We start from the raw sequence: 23,694 nt of genomic DNA on the forward strand, positions 1-23,694 counted from the left end.
TTTATTTTTGACACTAGCATAAAGTTTAAAAGATCATTCCATTTGAAATATCACTTTTCACAATGTAACAATTACTAAATTATCCTTAATTATGAACAGTTAGATCTTATATATACTATATACCACTAAGTAGTAGTACTGTACTGTAAAAAAAACTCTAGGATTTTAAGCAAAGATAGGAGTATATTTTGGACTCACAGATAGCGGAAAGTGCTGTGATATCAACCTTGGGGCATGTACTGCTACTTTGAGTACAGTAGCAAATGATTGTGCAAAATTGTGCAAGCACGGAATCTGAAGAATTGGACATAGCAAGAGATAATAAGTCAAGCTGCCGTGCCACCGGCAAGGTCGCTGCTCCCTGTCTTAAAAAAAACAGAGAAAATTCTGCAAAATCAGAATGGTATTGTCAGTAAAAAAAAAGTACTGATTTTGTTTAACAGTGGCAGTGTAGAACTCTCTCTTAGTTTTCTAGGCTCATAGAAGGTTTCTTTGCACTGGCGTAGCCTCTTTGGAGCCATAGATCATAGTGGACTTGTTTGCTGCACGCATCTTCATGGCGCTCATGCATAAAGGATATTGCATGCGCACTACTCTGCATATCCGCAAGGCTGCATTGCATGTATACTCTCCCGTGCATTTTGGCTTCAATCGGGACCTATATATATGTTCATTTGCTTTGTCTGGATATTGTATACTTCACGCTAGCAGTGCATCTTAAGTTACGTGGTACAAAAAGGTTTCACGAAAACACCACCTTAACAATAACCAATTCATAAGAAATACTAGTGTAATCTATCAAGCTAGTCGGTTCAGCATCTCCATTTGGCTTCTAACTCTTAATTCCTACCATTTTGCTTATAAATTTACCTTCTCAATGTAGATCATAAAGTTTTGTTGTGTCAATGCATGAGAGACTTGCCCTTAATGTAAGATCATAAACTTTGTTGTGTACTCATTCTATCCCAAATTATAGGTCGTTTTGACATTTCTAGATTCATAACATTTACTTATGTATCTAAACAGCTAGGTGCGTAGCAAAAACTATGAACCTTGAAATGTCAAAACGACCTACAATTTGGAACGGAGGACCTTGAAATGTTAAAACGACCTACAATTTGGAACGGAGGAATTATATGTAGTCAAGGGCTGCAACAAAACAAGAATATGATTGATTTAAAACATTTACATAATTAAATAAGGTAGTACTTAAAGTATTTTAGTGATCTTATTTAATCTTTTATTACTAATAGTTAAGATTAATTTTGTCTTTTATTACTTTCTTGTTCTCTTATGTCAACAGGAATTACTACATTGTCTCCGTCTTCCGTCGCTGTGCCCTTTTTCTCGTGTTGATCTCACTCCATAATCTACCTATAGGCTCCTACGTCTCCGGTGGCTCCCACTATTAGATCCAAACCACCTCCTCATCAACAATTGCAACACCATCCATCACCTACTTGTCGTCGTCCGCCACTCTAGTGTCGTGCCGTCTCTGCCCGTCACCATTGACGATCCATCCACCGGCCGGATCATCCAGCTACATACATATGCCAAAGTTAAGGTAATCCACGCCCAATAACAATTCTCTAACCCTATAGCTTATAATGGTGCGAAAAAATCTACTTCAACTTTAAATGATTTATACATTTGTAAGATCTAGGCAGACTTTGCTTGACATGTACCCCTATGACGAACTGACGGGAGTTGATTCATTTCTTTAGCGATGTGATGCCGATTAATTTTTTGATTGGAATAATGAGGGTTAATTAGTTGACGGAGCTGCTCTGTTTTTTTGGGCAGTGACCGAGCAGATTGAGCTGTTAATTGTTAAATAGTAATAACTTCCACGGGCTAATCCTATAAGATCTCTAGAAGTGGTGATTTTGTCCGTTCTGCCCGCTGCCTGTCATCCCGTGCCGACGTGTGTCCTGTCAGTGACACAAAGTTACTGCTAGAACTACAGTAACCGTCCCTGGCCGTTGGACGTCCTCGCTATCCGCCGCTGCCGTCCGATCGCCCCCCGACCTTATCTGCTCCACCCGGGTGCAAACACGACCCCGTCGTCCCTTCCTCGCTGCATCTCGAAATCTCCATCCGCACCGCCGCTTCCGTCGCGCTCTCCGGCTGCACCGCCGGTCGTCGGCCGCGCGCCCGCGCGAGAGCGGCTCCGGCGGGCGGCGTAGATCGGCCGTAGGTGTTTGCCTTCCTCTTCTCTCACTGTTCTCATGGTTTCATGATCGTGCGACCTGCCTGCTCGAGGATTGCCGCCGCCGTGTCCTCCGATCTGGCCTGTGCGAACTCGTTCCAGGTGGTCACCGGGGTTGCTGGTCGGATTTTTGCGGCAGCGCTCGCCGGTGCGCTTTGGATCTATAAACACGTTTATAAAAAAAAACACAGCCCCGCTAACACATTGACCCGTTACCTTAAAATACCCGTTAGCCCGTGAGGCTACCCCCTATCGGCCTATCCGGATCACACATTCGCACACCCGCGAAGCAACAGCACCGTCTCGTCTCCCCCGTCTCTCTCTAGCCTCCTTCCCCACTACTGTTAGGGCTCGCATGTGCCGGTGGGGCGACCGGACCGCCGCCTCCGACCTCCCTCCGCCGCTGGAGGCGCCCTCCGTATCTCGCATGCCTCTGCGCTGCCGCAGCCGCGTCGCCAGAGGGCTCGCCGACTAGGAGGTAGCCCCCCCCCCCCCCCCTCTCTCTGCCTCGGATTACGGGCTACCTCATGCCGCTTTTGCCTATGTAGTATAGGTTTTGCAGGTTTGTCAGCTAGATTGGTAGATTTGAGCCTGTTAATGTGTCCAATTTCATTCGGAGGATGCAGTGATTCCAGTTGTGCTGTTCCTATGGAAATGCTTTGGAACCCTAATATTGATAATTGAGTTAAGTTCGCGGTTTTATTACTAAGGTTCAGGATTTGTGTGCTTTGGTGGGTTGTCCCCCCTGTGAATTGTGATAATGTGGACAGGGCCTTCATGGGCTGGTAATCGTTGGACTATGCATGCACATGATTGAGTGGCCTGAATATTGGATCTGCTTGTTTTCTGAATGCCGTGAATTGTAGGGTTTAAGTGATGGGAATCTAAGTGGCTCGGAATAGTTTTGCATGGGAACTGGTGAGCTGGCATGGAAAGATATGTTTGTTAAGCTGCATGGTGCAAAAGTTAGGTTGAATGTATGTATATAACATAACTTATTATTGATTGGTTCCCCTGCATTTGGTGATGTTATAGATGCTGGTGTTTGGCGATATCATTGATAAACTAGACTTAGTAGGATGTATTTCTGCAATGCATGGGCTGATGTGGTCCAGTTTTATACAGGATGTGCTTTTGCTTCATAGTTTAGTGAATTCTTCTTTCCTGTAGCTACAGTAACACTAACAGCTTTGTTAGGTTTGTGAATTTCAACCAATGGATAGATTTTTGATTGCCTGTAGTCTTGTAGAACGCACTGCAATCATTTTGCTATGATTCTGCCATATCACTTCAGCAGAGAAGTTATTTGGGACTTGAGACTCATTCAAGAATTTATTCATTTTCCTCGCATAATCTTATAGTCGCCAGCTAGCTTCTGTCTTTCCTATTTTGTTTTTTAATTTCTGTATTTTTATGTATGTACTGGATTACCAAATTTAGAGTGTATACTTATTCTTTATATTTCCAGATCGAGGTGGTCCAGTAGACATGTCTTTTAGAAAGCACCAACTTCCCCATAATGCAGCCTCCATTAGTTTGGCTCCTCTGGATTTTCCAAGTCAGGAACTGGAGAAGGTTAATCCTTTGAATTCAGTGATGTCAGCTGATGTTGCATCCATGGATGGTGTTGATATTGATATGAGAGAAGTTTACTTTCTCATTATGCATTTTTTGTCTCATGGTCCGTTTAAACGGACCTTTGGAGAACTGTGCAACGAACTCCTGGAGCACCAACTTCTACCTAGAAGGTACCATGGTTGGTATTCGCGTGGTGGTTTCCATAGTGGGGAAGAAAATGATGATGGAATATCACTCCCTTTGGATTATGCAAAGTTAGCTGAGAGGTACAGATGCATTATTCTGTTTTCTAATTAATTTGATTCTGTTATTTTCTTGTGGAGGTGAGAGACTCTTCATTGAATCTGCAATTAGCGTGGAGAATTGGAGATACTCCCTCCATTTTTATAAGGCGTGCCATTTATGAATCAAATCATGTAACCTTCAACCAACAATTAGCCTCACATACTGTAAATGTTTTACCATTGGATTGACATTTGAAAGTACTTCTTACGGTTATGATCTCGTTGCTATACTTTTCCTGTGAAGTTAACATCACCACTACCAACAGGAAAGTATATTAGACATTTAGCAAAGTCCTGCTCGTGGAAGGGTAGTATTCCTGCATGATAATGCGTATCAGAGAAATTAAGAGTCAAAGTTTATTTTGGGAAATAAACTCATCTGGTGCCTCTTGGGGAGTCTTCAGTCCACAGTATTTCATCCACAATTTGTAATTGATATTAGTGTTTTGCATAGCTTGTCTGTCTAGTCTTAACTGATTAAACTTTTGATTTTGAAATGTCTGTTATCTCGAAAAGTAGAAAGCATATTAATTTAGTAGAATGAGTGAGCAGACATGAAATAAGCTTCCAACCTTCACAGAATTGTTATATTCAATCTGTTTCTCTTTCTAAATGATTACATAACATTGAGCATTTTCTTGTTGTAGATACCCCCACATTGGTAAAGACCACTTGGTAAAGCTATTAAAGCAACTGATGGTTAATTCATGTCACCCACACAACTTGATTGGAGGAGTTTCTCCAAATGCTGCTGATGTTCCAACACTTCTTGGCTCCAACTCCTTTTCGCTTCTTGCATGTATGTGTATCATTCTGTTCAATGCATTAAATTTTTTTCATTTTAGTATTCTTAGATCATTTGTATACGCAATTTTATGTTTCCAGCTTTAGCAGTTTGATTCACTCCCTATTTTTCCATGTTAATACTGTAATGCGTTTCTGCACTTTTTGAATCCTTCAGCTGAGAGGCAAGATAAGGAAACTCCCAGGATGCCAAGCTATCTTCGTTGGCCGCACATACAGGCTGATCAAGTCCATGGTCTAGGTTTGAGAGAGATTGGTGGGTTTACTAAGCACCGTCGAGCTCCCTCTGTACGCGCATCGTGCTATGCTATCGCAAAGCCATCTACTCTTGTTGAAAAGATGCAAATCATAAAGAGATTGAGGGGACATCAAAATGCTGTGTATTGTGGTTAGTCAATTTTTCTGGCTCTCTGAGTTCTATATGCTTAAAAAATATGGTTAGTTGTCAATTTTTGAACTAAGGGCGCATTTGGTATTTCGGTTGATAACTAATTCGGCCACACATTCTTCACTAAGGTTGCTAACTTGCCACACTTTTGAGGCAAGAAAAATGGCGACCTAACCTTAGGCAAAGTTAGTAAAGAAACTTGAGTCTATGCCAAGTGGCCAGGAAGTTAAGGAGAGTAAGGTGTGGCAGCAATTAATCACTGCCCAAGAAAAAGCTGTGGCTTACTTATCTTAGGCATGCAGACCTGCAGAGTTAGGGTGCAATCCAACATGTATTTTGTTATGTCATGTGTCAGCTTAGTGTTAAGACCTGCTGTACTTGTTAGAAAAAATTCCTGTGGCTGGTCGACATTTGTTAGTTCATTCAGTTTTATGTATGCTGTTCATTCTGTTCCAGAAGACCTTATTTTCCTCCATACTATCTTTGACAAATTTAGCTGCTGCCTTGCTGCCTTTGGTTCCCCAAACCATCTTACTTCACCGTCAATACATCTTTTTTTATGTGCTGTATTGCTTTCATAGTAATCCTGTTTCTGCAGCTACCTTTGATCGCATGGGGCGTTATGTTATTACCGGTTCTGATGACCGCCTAGTTAAAATATGGGCGATGGAAACAGCTTTCTGTCTGGCTAGCTGCCGGGGCCATGAAGTAAGTTTTACTTACTTTGGCTTTGTTGCATATATATAGACTCACAACATTCCATGATAACTTAACTCCACTTGTTCTGTTTCATTTTCCAAATCAAGGGTGATATTACTGATCTTGCTGTGAGTTCCAATAATGCTGTGGTGGCATCTTCATCTAATGATTTCATTATTAGAGTGGTAAGTTTGGGAGTTTTCATTCTTGCTATGTAAACTGTAATAACATTCTTTCTTGGCCATAACAATATTTCTTTTATCTTCGACGGCTGCTTTTACCAATGCAGTGGCGTATGCCTGATGGAATGCCAGTCTCAGTGCTCAAGGGGCATACGGGAGCAGTTACTGCTATTGCATTTAGTCCAAGGCCAGGTGCTGCTTTCCAGCTGTTGTCGTGAGTGCTCCTTTTTCTTTATTTTCCCTGATAATTTAATTTGTGCCACTTTGTTGGTTCATGTTGCTACATACAAACTGGACACAACTGCTTTCAAATGAAAATGCACTGCGTGAAAGTATTTGTTACCAACGTATGACATAACAACTGTATTTAATCCGCTGTAGTTTTCATTTTTGACTCAGGCTGATACTTAATTGAAGAAATTATAAAGCTAGATTGCCAAGTTAAAGAATTTGAATGAATTTGCCAGGAGATTTCTCATTACTTTATTCAATATGTGCAGTTAAGAACACACTCGATTGAAGTGGTGAAACATGTTTTCCTTTTTCTTCCAAGAACTGTTTTACCTATTTCTGGATAATACATGTTTTGGAGTCCAAACATGTGTTGGAGGCAATACATATGCATTTGCATTGCCATATTCTAGTATATGTTGTTTTATTTCACAGTGAATGGGCTTCTATTTATGCAACCTACTGATCTTACATTCTCTATGATCTTAGGGCAATTAATTTCTGTGGATTGCCTTCATAGATAGTTATGCTGTTTCCGAAATAAAAGATTTGTTGCACTGCATATATTAGGTGTTTCTTGTGCAACCTTAGCTTGGACTGATTTTCATTGTCATCTTAAATGTTGATTGTTTATGACACATGTAAGGTGTATTCAAAATGTGCTTGTGTCTTCTATATTATTTGTGCTATGATATAACCTCACCATTTGGCATGTTGTAGTACTTCACTGCACATAACTAGGGCTTTGCTTGCTATTGTCAGTTATATGCTCTCTGAAGTTATCAAATAATATTTGTTGGCAGGTCATCAGATGATGGGACGTGCAGGATTTGGGATGCTAGATACTCCCAACAACCTCCACGAGTATATACACCAAAGCCCCCAGATGTTGCCACCGGTTAGTTCATTGAAGCATGTATAGTGCTTTAGCAATACCTATTTCTGGATAATCCAATCTTCATGGTGTTGGTGCCAGGGAAGAGCGGTGATGCATCTTCTAGCGCTGCTCAAGTTCAGCCAACAAATCACCAAATCCTATGTTGTGCGTTCAATGCTAATGGAACCGTGTTCGTCACTGGCAGCTCAGACACCTTTGCAAGGGTGTGTTTTTCTTGTTACCTTTACTTGTCAACTTCTGATTTTAACTATGGTGAAAATTGGTCTTTTCATCAGAAATGTTTATTTCAGGTATGGAATGCTTGCAAGAGTTCTTCTGAGGAACATGACCAACCGAATCATGAGATGGATCTATTATCTGGGCATGAAAATGATGTAAACTATGTGCAGTTTAGTGGATGTGCGGTGGCATCAAGATCTTTTTCATCTGATTCCGGTCATATCTCTAAGGAAGAAAATAACCTTAAGTTCAGAAATTCCTGGTAAGTATTTTGTGTGTACTCATGGTCTGATTACTCCTTTTACATGGTCTTACTCTTATGTTAGTGTAATCAGTTTGTTGTTCACCCATGCTGAAAAGATGTCACTTTTGTCTTCAATCCTCTTAGTTGTTCACCCATGTCAAAAGATTTCATTTTTTGTATTCAACAATTACATGAGCTAAGTTGGTCTCTTTTTGGTAGGTTCACTCATAACATTGTTACCTGCTCACGTGATGGCAGTGCAATTATATGGGTTCCACGATCTCGGAGGTCACATGTAAGCTAATGCATCCTGGATCTTCCAATTTTTTTTCCCTGAAAACTTTGTTTGCGTGATATTTTCCTTGATTACATGCATAGCTGCCCAATACAGCTATTGCTATGGTGCTATGACCGCCTCCTGAAAAGCTGCCCATCATATTTTATAATTCAGTCCCCCCTGCATATTTCTTCATCGTATCATGGTTTAATCACTAGAGGATGTAGTAATGGCTAGTATATAAAATACCTGACGCAGCAGCCAGCTGTAACGATATTACCCTATATGATGGCTAAGTCAAGTATGCTAGCTCATTATCAGACTGCCATCTTGTGCGACTGTACATTATCAATGCCTTTGCTGTATGCTAGATATGTGTTCAAAATAGTTTTCTGTATAATTGGTTCCTGCATTGATCCAGGGAAAGGTTGGACGCTGGACACGTGCTTACCATCTTAAAGTTCCCCCACCTCCAATGGCTCCTCAACCACCTCGAGGTGGTCCTCGTCAAAGATACCAACCAACTCCTCGGGGTGTCAATATGATTGTTTGGAGTCTGGACAACCGCTTTGTGCTTGCTGCTATCATGGGTACGTTTGGTCTACTGTTTCATATGTTCTCACTGCAACCATATTGAAACAACATTTTGTTTATTTTTCAGAAATATTTGTATGTACTGCCATTTGGATTGTTTAATTGTCATCTTGGTATTCAGATTTTGTTACCTTTTTAATCTAATCACCTCATAGTTGCTTAATTGCATGTGGAGGGCTCGTCACCACAAAGAATTTTTCATGTCGATTTCATTCATGACTAATCAAGAGTGGGTTGCATGATTGCGCCTAGTTTGTCTTATTGTCAACCATTTTCCTAGCAATAAACAGCCCCACCCCACCATCACCCCCAGTACAACTTTGAACATAGCTTTCCTAGTGACATTATTTAGTAATTTCTCTAACTACTACTATGTCAGCATGTAATCATGGTTACAAATAACCTGCACCTCTTTGATTGCGTTAGTTGATTGAAATTTTTATATCAGTATATTACAAATAACCCTTTAGCTCTACTCCACCCTCATGTTCAAAGCATCCACCTAGCAATTGTTTGAGATTTATTTTTAGGAGCATCAGTCATTCTCTCGTTCTTATTTTACATAGTTGAATGATCAATTCTACCTATTCATCTTCCTTGTATGTCTTATGTTTTGCAGATTGCAGAATTTGTGTATGGAATGCTTCCGATGGTAGCTTGGTGCATTCACTGATCGGCCATAAGGAATCAGTAAGCATATTTCATGCATTACGCTTTCATTTTGTGAATGATATATTGTGCTTGCGCACTCAGTCTGCTGGTAACTCAGTAGTTAGCCCATTAAGGTGCTATTCCTATGTTATTTCTTTCCCTTTTTTGAAGGGAAGTTCATCATGTTACTATTATTGCCTTGAGTTCTTCCAAGAGCATTGATTACTGATGATTAAACATAAATGGAGCGGAAAAACTTGCGAATGGCAACTTTGTAGATGTTAGATTTTAAGTGTTTTTTACCTTTTCCTTTTTTTGGCAAACTGTGTTGAGTTGAAACTACTTATTTGTTTTGGCAACAGACTATGTTTGTCAAGATTGATATCAGTGGTATTATCTGAAATAAATTACTTTTCACTTGCAATGATGTGATATGTGAAGTTTGTTGTTTAACCAGTATCTCTGTTAAATTTTGTGATGATCATTTGATGTATAGCTAGTTTAGTACCATAAAACTAGCATGTTCTATGCCTTCAATCTTATGTCTATCAAACTTCTTTAATAATAAAACATCTATAGCAGCTTGATTCAGTGTCATGATTTGTCTTGCACATTTCATCTTCATATTGTTATTCAACTCCTTACTCAGAATTTTTAACTTGCAGAAATGTTATCCTTTTTAATTTGATCAACTTCATTCTTAACAGACATTTGTTCTTGATGTGCATCCATTCAACCCTCGTATAGCTATGAGTGCTGGGTATGATGGAAAGACGATCATCTGGGATGTATGCTCCTAACTAGATGCCTTTGTTTCTGTCTAAAGAAGAAAACAAGATGCCTTTATTTTCTCACAGTATCCATACCTGAAAAATCTAATCCAATTTTTCTACACCAGATATGGGAAGGAAAACCTGTGCAGATTTACGAAACAGGGCATTTTAAACTAGTTGATGGGAAGTTCTCTCCGTAAGTATCATTGTAGACTTTCTTCACAATCTTTGTTTTCATACCTTTTTTATTAGTTATAATATTTTTCTGTACTAGCTAAAATTCTTTTGTAACTGCACGCCTTTGAAACATCTGTTGTTGCTTGACGTGGAAAGACAATCTTGATGTCTCTGCCTCATAATTTTTTATCAACTCATAACCTGGAGTTCTGACTATTTTGTTGGCTTTCTTTTAGAAAATTTAATGCAATTCTGCCTGTACGAAAACTCTTACCACAAGTAGTTCTGGTCTTTTGTCCCATGACTGTTTTGTTGCAATGCGTTAGGCATCCAATGTTTGATAACTCGAGGATAAATAATCAGGTGGCTTCATCAAGGACTGCAATAGAAATGCGAAGGCCGTTGAAGCTGAGAGTGGTCCTCCCTAGAAGAATTCCAATTTGACAACCTTATTTTTCTCCTCAATTTTCATGCCCACACTGGCCAGCATTGCGAATTGTTCTTGAAGATATTAAGATGGTTAACAAACCAAATGCCTTCCTTTATGCACAACTTTTGCAGCTGTCACTTCGGAACCATCTAGAATTCTTGTAGCAAAAGAGTACAAGGGAATTACCATTCTCATAATTCTCTCTATCCTTTGAGGTGTCATGTTATTTCCCTATACAAGATTCTAGTGCGGAAGAATAACCTAGCCTCCAATATTTGCATGCACTCCTTTTGCCTCTACTTGCTATGGATGAGATCGCCTGGGGTGGAGTTCCAGTGGCTTCATAGCCTTTGGATTTTTATAGGTGCCACATGTCATCTGGCAAAATTAAGTAGGAATCTTATGGAAGTTATCCTTGTAGTGCATTCCCCCAGCTCTTAATAGGATTGGAGTATGAGACCTGCTTTTAAGATTTGATTTGCAGTTATGATTATTTCTTTTAGATTGGTAAAAAATGTCAATGAATTCTGTCATGTTCTCTTTATGATATGCTGGATGATCATCTAGGGATGGCACATCACTTATTCTATCAGATGAAATTGGGCAAATATTCATTATTGGTACTGGGCAAGGAGAGTCCCAGAAGGACGCAAAATATGATCAGGTACACAAGTTGTTACTCAACCATCGCATTTATGGGGCCCAGTGATGATGTGATTTGTTTGATGAGTAATGGATATATTGGTTGTTTCAGTTCAGTTTGGCTCTGTATAAATTCCTAGTTTGGTAGATATTTCACAAAATCATCAACCCATGTGCCTATAGCTACATTACTGTACTAAGATAAAAAAAACACTCCAATGAGTAAGTTACCATCTTTTTATGCATTTGTTTGTAGTTCTGACTATGTGTGTACTCTAACAGTTCTTCCTTGGAGACTATCGGCCCCTTATCCGAGATACCAATGGAAGTGTTATCGATCAGGTTTGTTAAGAAAGTGACAGTTTTCGTTAAGTGCTACAGTGCAGAGCTATTTATTCTGACGATTTGTTTCTGAAATGTATAGTTTCATTCATTACATTGTTATAAAAATCTGATGAAGGAATGGAAATGATTTCAATATAATATATTTGCTTTCAAGGAAATTGGTGTCATTACCTTGCTGCTCATTGTTGCTATTGCTGCCAACTCGCTTATCGTTATTGTGGGTGCTCCAGTCACCACCTCATCAAGCATGATAACGAATGCTGTGATAATTGGGTGTTAGGGCTGGATCGGTCTTGTGGGCTGGGTCTGCCTATTGTTTACTCTTTTTTTTGGCCTCTTCCCCTCTTGCCACATGTTTTTCATTATCCACTCAAAACGCTGCTTGCTAATTTGGGATTATCTACGTCCAGGATTTCAAAAATCAATTTGCGTTAGTAACTGTCTGGCTTTGTAGGTTTTTAACGCTCTTCTGAAATAATGTAAGCACTGCAAAACCAAGGAAATGCTGAGAACATGATTAAACAAAGGGCCAAAGGGGGGCATAGTTCTCCTCAAAATACCAGAATTCAAACCTGTTCATAACTTTGTAAAGTTTTCTTCTTCTAAAAGCTCATGAGCTAGTGAGTTATGCAGCTTTTCCTTATGCAGCTTTTGCTCCATGTATGTAGGAAACACAGCTTATACCACACAGGAGAAATATGCAAGACTTCTTATGCGATGCTGGTGTGTAACTTCCCTATCAGTCCTCTTTAGTACTCAACTGCAATCATTTGATGCTTACTTGCCAATTTCAGGTATGATACCATATCCAGAGCCCTTTCAGAGTATGTACCAGAAACGTCGGTTAGGTACACTTGGTATTGAATGGCGACCTCCCTCTGTAAACTTTGCTGTTGGCCCCACTTACAATGCAACCACTGGTGAATACCAAAACATCCCAATTATTGATCCGGATAGGTGGGAACCACTTCCAGAGATAACAGACTTCATTGAGCTTGAACCAGAAAATGAAGTTATCTCTGACGATACTGATTCTGAGTACAATGGCATGGATGAGAATTCAAGTGAAGGAGAACAAGAGATTATGAGTGGCGACTCCTCAGGTACTTCATATTCAAGTGCAGAAATTGATGCAGATAATCCTAATAGTGCTGCTCATCTCCGCCGATCCAGAAGAAAGAAGAAAAAATCTGAGGTAAGTGTCAACTTTCAAGATCATCCAATGTTCCTCTGTACCATGTTCTAAACTTTTGCCATATTTTCCTTCTGTTACATCTTCTGCAGGCTGATCTTGTTACTTCATCTGGCCGGCGAGTTAGGAAAAAGATTTTGGATGAGCCGGACATAACTACAGTGTCGAGGCCACATAGATGTAGGAAGTCTAGGAATGGACGTTCAAGCAAAAGGAAAAGATCCCCTAAATCCAGGGGATTGCGACCTCAAAGACGTGCTGCTCGCAATGCACTCAGTTTTTTCTCAAAGATAGGAGCTTCAACGGAAGATGATGAGGATTACTCAGAGGGCAGTTCCTCAGACAGTGAATTGAATACGGATAGTACTGAAGCTGAACAGTTAGAACGGAGTGGTCAGGTAAGATTTAGCAGAGAAGAAGATGTTACTCAACCTTCTCAATTTGCGGATAATAAGGGAAATTCTGGAACTGGTAGAAAACTAGTCCTCAGAATACCACGAGCGAAAATTCCATTTGCTTTGGAAAGTGGAAAAGCGGAATGCTCCACACAGGATAAAGCAGTGAATTCTCTTGCTCTAGCTGATCATGAATCGGTTGAGCCTGAACTAACTGTTGAACACGGACATTCCTCTGCTTGCAAGGCTGAATTATTGACAGATGGTGATCTGCATGATGGTTCTGCTGTCCACAGTAACAACTCAATTAGGTGGGGTGAAGTCAAGATGCGATCCTCAAAGCGTTGCAAGTACAGTGACCCAGCAGGAGGGTTGTGGTCCACTTCAAATAATGCAGCTTCACAGGATATTGAAGGATCAGGCAGTCAGGAGATGCCTCATGAATATTGTGATGGAATCCAGCAAAGTGTTGGGCAAAATGTACAAGCAATACAACCTGGAATAATTCTAGATAACATTCAGGAAAACCACAGTACTTATGAGTATAATGGAGAAAATTTTGGGGACAAAGAAAAGATAACTAACGATAATAATGCCTGTGCAGATGGAGCAAATAATACTGTACAAGTTCACAATACTTCTCAGCCTTCCTTGAAACTGAAGATCAAGTCAAAAGGCTTTGCAGATGGAGCAACTTTATCCGACAAATCAAGAAGTGCAACAGTAGGAAATACCATGAACGCCGAGCATGATAAAGGTTCAGTGCAGCATGAAGAGGATTCTTCAATCAATCAACCCAGGAATGTGGACTTACTTAATGTGTCCAAAAGTTCTCAGGAATGCACAGATAAAAGCACTGGTTTACATGATTCAAAAAAACCGCACTTGGATTTTCCAAAGATGTGCACTGCAGTGTACAAAAGGTCAAAGCCAAACAACAGGAAAAAAATGGATTCAGATGAATATGCAAACGATGATAGTACTTCTATCTCGAACGATGATGGTGGATACCAACCTCCAGAATATAGTCCTGTTACAGCTGCAAGCGGTAGATTGAGAAGAAGTGCAAGGAAGTCATATGCGCACAATGATGATGACACGCCGTGGGATGATATTTCCCAAGTGAAAGATTCTTATAGTTCCTATGAAGCTTCAACTAGTGGAAGACGAATTGTCTCAGATGCGCGTGAAGTAATGTGGCGACCCCCCTCAAAAACTGTTGGTTTAAGGTCTGCTAGGAACAAAAGAGAGAGTAGCAACTTTCCTGATACACATCCATTGGGTAAAAAGCACCAGACACCCTTAAAGTATTCATGGTTAATGTTGCTTGAGCATGAAGATAGTTACCGTTATATTCCTCAACTCGGTGATGAGGTTATGTACTTGAGGCAGGTAATGCTATTTTTCCTTTTTGTTATGTCGTGTGCAGAAAGTATGGGGATGAAAGTTCTCACTTTTGCTCTCTCCACATTTTGCCGCCCTCCTCACCCCTAAGTGTAGGACTAGTAATCGATGATGGTGGAAAAAGCATATGTAAAGTGAATGAAATGCAAACATGTGGTCACTTCTCATGTTGCCTTTAGTATTTCACTATTATGATCCTCCTTTCTGGGCTTGCTATATTTGTAGGGCCACGAGGAATATCTTCAAGGAATGCGGTCATCTGATCCTTGCCCTTGGAACCGGATAAAAGGCCTTAAAGCTGTAGAACTTTGCAAAATACAGGGTCTTGATTACTCCTCTTACAAAGGATCTGGTGAAAGCTGCTGTAAACTATCCATCGAATTCATTGATTGCACTTCCACTGGGTTTGGCAAAACATTTATGATCACCTTGCCTGAGCTAGTGAACTTTCCAGATTTTCTTGTGGAAAGAACAAGGTATGAAGCTTCTATGGAACGGAACTGGACCCACAGAGATAAGTGCAAAGTTTGGTGGAGGGATGAAGAAGGACAGGAAGGAGGAAATTGGTGGGAGGGCCGGATTATGGCTCTAAAACCTAAATCACCTGATTTTCCTGAGAGCCCATGGGAGAAATATGTCATACAGTATAAGAATGATGGTTCTCATCACCCACATAGCCCCTGGGAACTTCATGATGTAGGGAATTTATGGGTTCCATGGAAACATCCACATATCAATCTCGAGATTCGAGATAGATTGTTATCAGAAATGGAAAAATTACAGGAAATGTCGCTCAAAAATCAGGTGAAGTTAATTTTATTTATTACCCTTTTGCTACCTTTTTTTACTGTGGTATTGATCTTTTACAATATTTATTTATGGTTTTATAGGATCGTTATGGTGTTTTAAAGTTAGACAAGGTCACAGAGAAGTCAGATTTTATGAACAGGTAATTCTTGTATGTTGTTTTTCAGCAATTTTTCATTGAAATTATGATTTCAGAGGCAATATTTGTTAAAAAATTATACTTCACAAAAGGTTGAGAAAAAAATCCAAACCAATGTCTGCATACTTGTCTTATCGTTTCCTTTTCTTCATTTTTTTTGTACATGGGATTATCTAGAATATTAGGTGATACTCCCTCTGCCCCAAATTGTAGGTCGTTTTGGTTTTTTAGGTGCATAGCTTGATATAGTGGATGTCTAGATGTATAATACTATCTATGAACCTAGAAAAGCCAAAACGACCTACAATTTGAAACGGAGGGAGTACCATATAAATTGCTTCAAGCATTTTGTTTTTCAGTAATAACCAACAAATCTTTATTGAATTACATTAGTGTTATATCTAATAGTAATGCTCATCTTGATTGACTCCTGTCTATACAATTCTTGCCCTAGGTTTCCTGTCCAATTTTCCATAGAGGTGATCAAGACAAGATTAGCGAACAACTATTACAGAACTCTGGAGGCTGTCAAACATGACACCACTGTGATGCTTACAAATGCAGAGTCTTACTTTTCAAAGAGTGCCGAAATGACCAAAAAGATCAGCAGGCTCTCTGAGTGGGTCGATCAAACCTTTTCATTGTTATAGGGTCTAGGGGATGTTCCTCGATGCCTGATTGACACCTTCATTTTCCATGTCAGCAGAATTTTCACCTCAGCCATCAAGATGATTCTACTGAGGCATAATTTTGTTAGAGGAATTAACCAAAGTAGTTCTCAGGGCGAAAAGGAATTTTTGATGTAGACCAACTGGTTAAACAGTTTGCTTGCTGATACAAATTGATCTTAACTAACACCTCTGACCACTTGATCTCCTGTTGTCAAGACACAATGATTCATCCTATTGGGGCTTGTTAGAGAAGGTGCTAAGGTGTAAAGCTGGTAAAGGAAATGCATTAACAGATATCATTCATTGTGTATAGACACCAGTACATTAGCAATAAAAGGAGGAAGAAAATGTGGGTTGTTGTCTGTGTTAAATACATTTTGGATGATACGTTGTAACCATATCGAAAGTTAGTGGCAGTTCTTTTCTGCGTGCCTGTGGGCACGCCTTTTATACAAGGCTTGGGATGTCTTTTCTATATTGGACTATTGCAGTTAGTGGAAGTCTTATGACTGTCTTTACAATTTGCAAGTAGAAGAAGGATTGTTTCTTTGTCTAGTACTCTAGTACGTAGTTTACTCGCCACAGAAACATTTTTGGCTCAAACAATGCAGCTAGCCATGAGGTCTTGGATAGGTGACTTTCGTAATTTTGAGGTTTGTGAACAAGTGACTTTCGTAGATTGCATTATCATTTTAACAGGGCGTTGGATGTTGGTGGCTCCTTATTAGAAAAAAAATCATTTTGGTCTTCTTTAGAACAGAGGAATATGAAAAACATAGAAATGAAAAATGAATTGCCTCGTTATCTGGAATAATCCTACAATATTTCGATGCTAAGGCTTCGGGGTTATTAAGAGAGAACACTAAACTTCTTGAAACACGAACTTCTCACGAGATTTGGACTCATGTTTGTTTCGCTATGTAGTTGGAACATAGAAATGCAATCCACAGGGATAACATCTTCGTTCCTTCGATCTTTCAAAAAAACAATCTTCGTTCCTTTGCTCCCGATGGAGGTCGCCCAAGCATACTGCATACCTCCAATGATTAAAAAAAAAGAATCTGAACAATAACTTTTAGGAAAACCAGGACAACTATGGAAAACAACCTCTGACAAAACTAGCAATAGACGCCTACGTGGGCTTGGCGGCCCGGAAGGTGGGGTGCAACAGCCGGGCGAGCTCCTCGTCGTCCGCGTCCAGCGGCCCGCCGGTCTCGTTCCGGACGCGCTGCACGGCGGTGGCGTTGAGCGACTCGTGCTCGAACCCGTACAGCCTCAGTATCTGGTTGTCGGCGAAGTTGAACGCGCGCTCCATGCCGCGCCGGCATCGGTCCGCCGGGTAGCTGTCCGCGTACCGCCGGCACGGCTTGCACCCGACGAAGTGCGTCACGAGCGGCCACCGGCCGTCGCCGAGGTCGCCAGGCCGCCCCTTCCGCCGGAGCTCCTCGTACCTGTCCACGATCCCCTCCCAGAAACCGTTGAGCTCGTATGTGCTCTCCAGGAACGTCTTGTCGCCCCACCTGCTCCGCTGCGTCACGAGCAGGTAGATGAGCGCCGACTGGTCGTCGGCCTCGAACGGCGGCCGCCCGGAGAGCTCCTGCGCGAAGAGCTCACCGTACCTGTCGCGCACGGGGCCGCGCGGCCCCATGGGCGCCAGCGCGTCCAGGAGGTCGAGCGACCATTGGCAGTTGCGGATGAGGAAGCTGCCGGTGTTGACGCCGACCCAGCTCTTCTCCTCGAACACCTTGGCGTCCCAGCCGTGGAGCACGAGGTTGTGGCGCTCGTACCTCTCCCACGGCAGCTCGAAGAGCATGTCCGTGAACACGGCGTCGGAGTCCACCCACCAGAAGAGCTCCACCTCCGGGTGCGCCAGCATCAGCGTCCGCAGCAGCGGCAGCTTCGCCCAGAAGCCCGACATCTCGGCGTCCAGGAACGCCGTGTTGTAGAACACCTCGAGGCCGTGCACGCGGCAGTAGTCGGCCTTGTTCTTGAACGCGCGCAGCAGCAGGTGGTCGCCGTCCGGGTCGGGGCACCGGACGGGGGCCGACCCCGTCACGACCAGCACCCGCGGCCGATCCGCGGGGGCCACGCGCGTGGGGAACTCCGGGTGCGCGGCGAGCCAGGCCGACCGGCGCGCGTCGTAGTCCAGGATGGTGCGGCCCAGCGAGTAGGGCGGGTCCTTCAGCTGCCGAGGCGGCGGGAGGCCTCTGTCCTCGTCGTCGTCGGTCGCGTTGCCTGGCGCGGGCGCGGCGGCGACAGGAGGCGCCGGGACGGCTGCTACGCGGACGGGTTCCTTGAACACGAAGCGGATGCGCGGCAGGGCGAGATCGAGGTCGGAACTGGCCGGGCCGAAGATGAGGTAGAGCGCGCAGAGGGCGAGGAGGAGGGAGGCGGCCGCGATGTTGTGGGTTGCCGCCGGGGGGCAGCGGCGGTAGTGCCGCCGGATGCCGGCCAGCTTGCCGCCCTGGTGCTCCCTCATTTGTCACTAGACGGCCGAGAGCTGCACGACCTTTTGCAACTTGTAATTGCAGAAATGATTCTTTGTCTTGGCATTTGTGTCTGCTCGAAGAACACCATTTGAATTTTTTTTCGTGTTTTTTATGCCATTGATCGTGTGGTAACTGGCAAGGGTCAAACGACGGGAGGGGATCCGGTGCTGCTGGTGCATTCGGGGTTTCATTTTTCTGTTGCAGAAGTTCATAGACCAAACGGAATCTGAAGGAGGAGAAAAATGGCGGTATGGGGATTGTTGACGATTAAAATACTGAGCAGTGAATTTCTGGAAGTGCAGGTTTCGAATCTCGATGCATCTTAGGGCTCTGGTGCTCTTAATTGCCCATGTGCACCGGCTTAAAACCTGTGTTGGATTATTCTCCCCAGGCTGATGAACAGGAGATGGAGGCATGGTGCGCATAACGTGAGTGGTGAAGTACGCGGGGTACACGTCTTTGCGCGGTCGCCGGCTGACGCTCTGACGGCCGGCACCGTGTGGTGGTGGTTGACACATAAAAGGCCGGGCCGAAAGAGCACAACTGCCTGGGCCACGCTGACGGACTTTCTTCATACCCTCCTCCCTCGTGGACAGGCCATCGTGCTGGTCGGCCTTAGCCCGCCGCATGAGGTCGCAACTCAGGGCCTCATGGAAGCCACACTATTGCCATGTCGAGAGCGAGCCGTGTACATACGTAGTCTTGACTTCCCATTTCCAAGTCAACTAATTCGGCTTGATGTACGCTCTAAATACACACATCCATGTTAGGGCAACATATAATCTTTCCTCTTTTAGGACCGTCCGTCCATCCATCCATGGCAAATCAGTCAGTAGACTTCGATTCATTTGCGCCCAAAATATAAATAAATACGGAGTATACTGTATTTACTAAAAAAAACATAGCTCCCCTCGCGCGTTTATTCTTCGTCGGCACATGGCGCATACGAAAGAACGCGGGACCTGCATGCTGGCGGCTGACCAATATTTCTACGCACGCACGCACGCGTCGACAGCCACATGGCGCGGCACCGCAGGCTGCTGGTGTCCCCGCGATAGCATTTCTCTGTTCGCTTCCGGCGGACTGGAGCGCACGCCGCCGGCCGTCGAGTTTTCTGTCCAGTCGTGAACTCGTTGATCGTGCACGCGCCTGCAGGCCAGCCAGGCGCCGCCCTAAAACGCAATGATTTCTCAATCTACTCAAATATAAACATCCTTCGATTGTGTTTTGCTTTTGTCTACAGCAAGCAAGCAAGCAATCACGCATACGAACAAATTTGATGACGAGGTTGCCAAAAATGAAGAAAAAAAATTTACAGGTAGCTGGCAGCGGTACGAGCTAGCTCGCCGGCTACGACGCACTTGAAGCATTTACGCAATGCACCGTCTGAAAGGGAAGTGAATGTTCTTATTCGGGCTAAAATGCTGCAGTTTCCCTGGACTGTTAGTTGGCGCCAAAATTAAGGACCAGCTATGGATCGAATCGCACATATAGAAAGTTATAAACTCACACGTCACATGCAACTCCGGTGCATCCATCTAGCGCTGTGTATTTTTAGCAGCAACAAGCGTGACAGCCGGTCATCATCATCAGTAAGTATTTTTTCTTTTACGGGTACAGGAGGGGTGGAGCCCCTGCTGTATATGAAATAAGAGGGAAGAAAATTCGAGGTACAGTTTAGGAAACAAAAAAAGAAAGGAAAAAAATTATGAGAATTACAATGATTGCTCTAGCCATAAAGACATCATGAGCTTCCATGTATCTTTAACTCGATGAATAACTTGGACGAAAAGCAGTTTGAAGAACAGTAGATTCCTTGAACCGAAGGGTTAAGTCCCTTGAAGATGAGATCATTTCTAGCCATCCGTATTGCCTAGCACATGAGAATTATGACTTCCATGAAGAAAGGAACATGAGCTGGTCTCTAAAAGTTTGGAGAATTGTATATGGTTCATCCTGTGTGTTGGGGAATAAACTCAAGTGGATCCAACACTCCTGAGCAAATGGACATTCCAAAAGAAGGTGATAGAGTGTTTCCTCAACCCCTTGCTGGCATAAGACATATGAGGGTAGCACAATGTGTTTCCTCCTAATCATATTTCTGGTGCTAAGTCTGTCTTTCAAGACTAACCAGAAGAAAATCCTGTGTTTGTTCTGGCACCTTGATTTCCACAACCAGTTGAAAACTGGATGGATTTCTCTATGACCAACGAGTTGCCGATAAGCCTTGGAGGATGATATAAAAGAACTTCCCCAAATATAAGTCCAGACGTCCGAGTCGGCATTTAGATTAAAGCTTTGTAAATTTGCAGCAAGATGGAGTAGTTGATCCAATGCCTGTGAGAAGAGAGGTAGGTGAAAATGTTGTTGAATGTCTGCCATTTCCTGAGCCTTATGAAATGGAGATTTCCTTCTTCTTTGCAAAAGAATGAAGATGAGGATAGTCTTGAGCAGGCACACTATCATTCCACATATCAAACCAAAGAGCACAGGTGCTTCCGTTGTTAACTTTGACTGCTGCTACTCCTTTAAATTTATCCATAAATTTTAGAATATCTCTCCACCAAAAGGATCCTTTCCTAATTGGACCTGGTAATTTCCCATTAGGATAGTACTTTTCCCATAGTAAATGTACCCAAGGGATATCCACTTTGTTGAAGAATTTATGAAGGTATTTAAGTAGCAGAGCTTCATTTTGAGTCTCAATGTTTAAGACCCCCAGCCCTCCTTCCTTTTTAGGCGGACAAACCATTTCCCAGGCTACTTTGGGTGACTTCTTATTGTTGATATCTGACCCTCTCCATAGACAGTATTTTCTGTACTTGTCAATTTGTTTGTAGACTATCTTAGATAATTTGAAAGTACACATATGAAACATAAGTAGAGCAGTAAATATGGAGTTTGTGAGCTGTAACCTTCCTGACTCAGATAGAAAAGATGAGGTGGAGAGCAACCTTCTTTCACATCAGTAAGTATATTCTCCAGTGACAGGCATTAACATAGACCAACAACTCCAGCCGGCGCGCGCTGCGTCCTGTCGACCGAAACGACGAAGCGTCCAAGCCCGACGCGTCCATATTTCTCTGTGTTTTATAGGATCTCTGGCTCGTACTGCGTGCACCGACGACGTCAGATCATACCGGCCGGCAACCTACGGGGTTCCTAGCGGCAGCCTCCTTCCGTCGTCAGCGATGTCGGAGGAAGCCGACCGACGAGCGCGGCAGCAACGGCCGCTCCCCGTCCCGATCATCCCCGTCGTGCTCTTCCTTGCCGCGCCGTTCGCCCTCTTCCTGTTCACGTCGTCCGACTTGCAGCTGCAGCTCCCCCGCATCCGCATCGAGTACGACCGCCGCGACGCCCCCGCCATCAGCGCGCCCACGGCCGAGCGCACGCCGCCGCCGTATCCGGTTCCGGGCGCCGACAGCGACGAGGAGCGATGGCTCGGCCCGCCGCCGCGCCAGCTGACGGACCCGCCCTACTCGCTCGGCGCAGCCGTGTCGGACTACGACGCGCGCAGGGCGAAGTGGCTCCGCGCCAACCCGCGGTTCCCGGCCTTCGTCGCGCCGGGTAGGCCCCGGGTGCTCGTGGTCACCGGGTCGCCGCCGCGCCGGTGCGGGAACGCGGACGGCGACCACTTGCTCCTCCGCGCGTTCAAGAACAAGGTCGACTACTGCCGCGTCCACGGCTTCGACGTATTCTACAGCAATGCCGTGCTCGACGCCGAGCTGTCGGGGTTCTGGACCAAGCTGCCGATCCTTCGCGCGCTGATGCTCGCGCACCCGGAGACGGAGTTCCTGTGGTGGGCGGACTCCGACGTCGTGTTCACCGACATGCTGTTCGAGCCGCCGTGGGGCAAGTACGCCGAACACAACCTTGTCATCCCCGGCTGGCACGAGAAGGTGTACGTCGCCAAGAGCTGGCTCGGCATCAACGCCGGCAGCTTCATCATCCGCAACTGCCGGTGGTCGCTCGACCTGCTGGACGCGTGGGCTCGCATGGGCCCGCGCGGCCCCGTGCGCGACAGGTACGGGAAGGTCCTCGGCAAGGCGCTCTCCGACCGGGCGTCGTACGAGGCCGATGACCAGTCGGCGCTCGTGTACCTGCTCGTGACGCAGCGCGGCAGGTGGGGCGGCAAGACGTTCCTCGAGAGCTCCTACAGCCTGCACGGCTTCTGGGTGGAGATCGTGGACAGGTACGAGGAGATGAGGCGGCGGCACCGGACGACGCCGGTCGCCGGAGGAGAACGGTGGCCGCTGGTGACGCACTTCGTCGGGTGCAAGCCGTGCGGGGGGCAGTACGCGAGCTACGACGCCGCGCGGTGCCGCCACGGCATGGAGCGCGCGCTCAACTTCGCCGACGACCAGATCCTGAGGCTGTACGGGTTCGAGCACGAGTCGCTCAACACCACAGCCGTGCGGCGCGTCCAGAACGACACCGGCGGGCCGCTGGACGAGGAGATCGGCCGGCTCTTGCACCCGGCGTTCAGGGCGGGCAGACCCAGGTGATTCACGTACAGGTTTTAGTTAATTTGGAGTTCATATTACAGGGGGAAATTAACGGTGCATGTAAGGATTTGATTAGCAGTCTCTCGATGTGAATGACCCAAGATCGAGCTGTGTAACATGCGGGTCTTTTATATCACACACCAATTTTTTTTTGTCTCTATTTTTCATACTTGCATATCTGATATCAACGAAGACCAAGAGGACTGAAACATCCAATCGAACTATCTATTTTTTTTGTCATTTGTCTCGTTTGCAGGGCACCCTAGGCTCGGTAGGCTCGGTATCCCTCCCTGCACCCAACGTTCCGAGTTGGCTTGTCTTTTATTTTGTACGCAAAAATCATTTCTTCAGCCGATGATTCAAGGGGTGTTTTCCTCCTCTGCTCCGGTGTCACATACAGAGATCCGGATAATCCTGAACCCACGCAGCCCGACCTCGCTGATAGGCGGCAGCCGGACCACAAGGGC

The 23,694-nt window shown here is 44.1% G+C and overlaps 3 protein-coding genes across 3 annotated transcripts; 2 read left to right on the forward strand and 1 right to left on the reverse strand.

The window, feature by feature from the left end:
- The first annotated feature begins 2,473 nt into the window (after positions 1-2,473).
- On the forward strand, positions 2,474-16,708 carry LOC101756349 (bromodomain and WD repeat-containing protein 3). The gene is made up of 23 exons (XM_022823555.1): positions 2,474-2,687; positions 3,678-4,053; positions 4,719-4,870; positions 5,033-5,263; positions 5,862-5,971; positions 6,070-6,147; positions 6,252-6,358; positions 7,179-7,273; positions 7,352-7,476; positions 7,564-7,754; positions 7,956-8,031; positions 8,435-8,603; positions 9,227-9,297; positions 9,966-10,046; positions 10,157-10,227; positions 11,206-11,302; positions 11,563-11,622; positions 12,294-12,348; positions 12,420-12,820; positions 12,910-14,604; positions 14,842-15,420; positions 15,507-15,565; positions 16,017-16,708. The coding sequence occupies exons 2-23, from the start codon at positions 3,698-3,700 to the stop codon at positions 16,210-16,212; spliced, it is 5,055 nt and encodes a 1,684-aa protein (XP_022679290.1). The 5' UTR covers positions 2,474-2,687; positions 3,678-3,697; the 3' UTR covers positions 16,213-16,708.
- A 485-nt stretch (positions 16,709-17,193) lies between these two features.
- LOC101773530 (probable glycosyltransferase 5) lies at positions 17,194-18,723 on the reverse strand. Its single transcript, XM_004986973.2, has one exon. The coding sequence runs from the start codon at positions 18,710-18,712 to the stop codon at positions 17,366-17,368; it is 1,347 nt and encodes a 448-aa protein (XP_004987030.1). The 5' UTR covers positions 18,713-18,723; the 3' UTR covers positions 17,194-17,365.
- Positions 18,724-21,913: 3,190 nt separating this feature from the next.
- LOC101773944 (probable glycosyltransferase 4) lies at positions 21,914-23,279 on the forward strand. The gene has a single exon (XM_004986974.2). The coding sequence runs from the start codon at positions 21,914-21,916 to the stop codon at positions 23,225-23,227; it is 1,314 nt and encodes a 437-aa protein (XP_004987031.1). The 3' UTR covers positions 23,228-23,279.
- Positions 23,280-23,694: the final 415 nt, after the last annotated feature.

This window comes from Setaria italica, chromosome IX (genome assembly GCF_000263155.2).
Source record: "Setaria italica strain Yugu1 chromosome IX, Setaria_italica_v2.0, whole genome shotgun sequence".
In the NCBI taxonomy this organism is placed as follows: Eukaryota; Viridiplantae; Streptophyta; class Magnoliopsida; order Poales; family Poaceae; genus Setaria; species Setaria italica.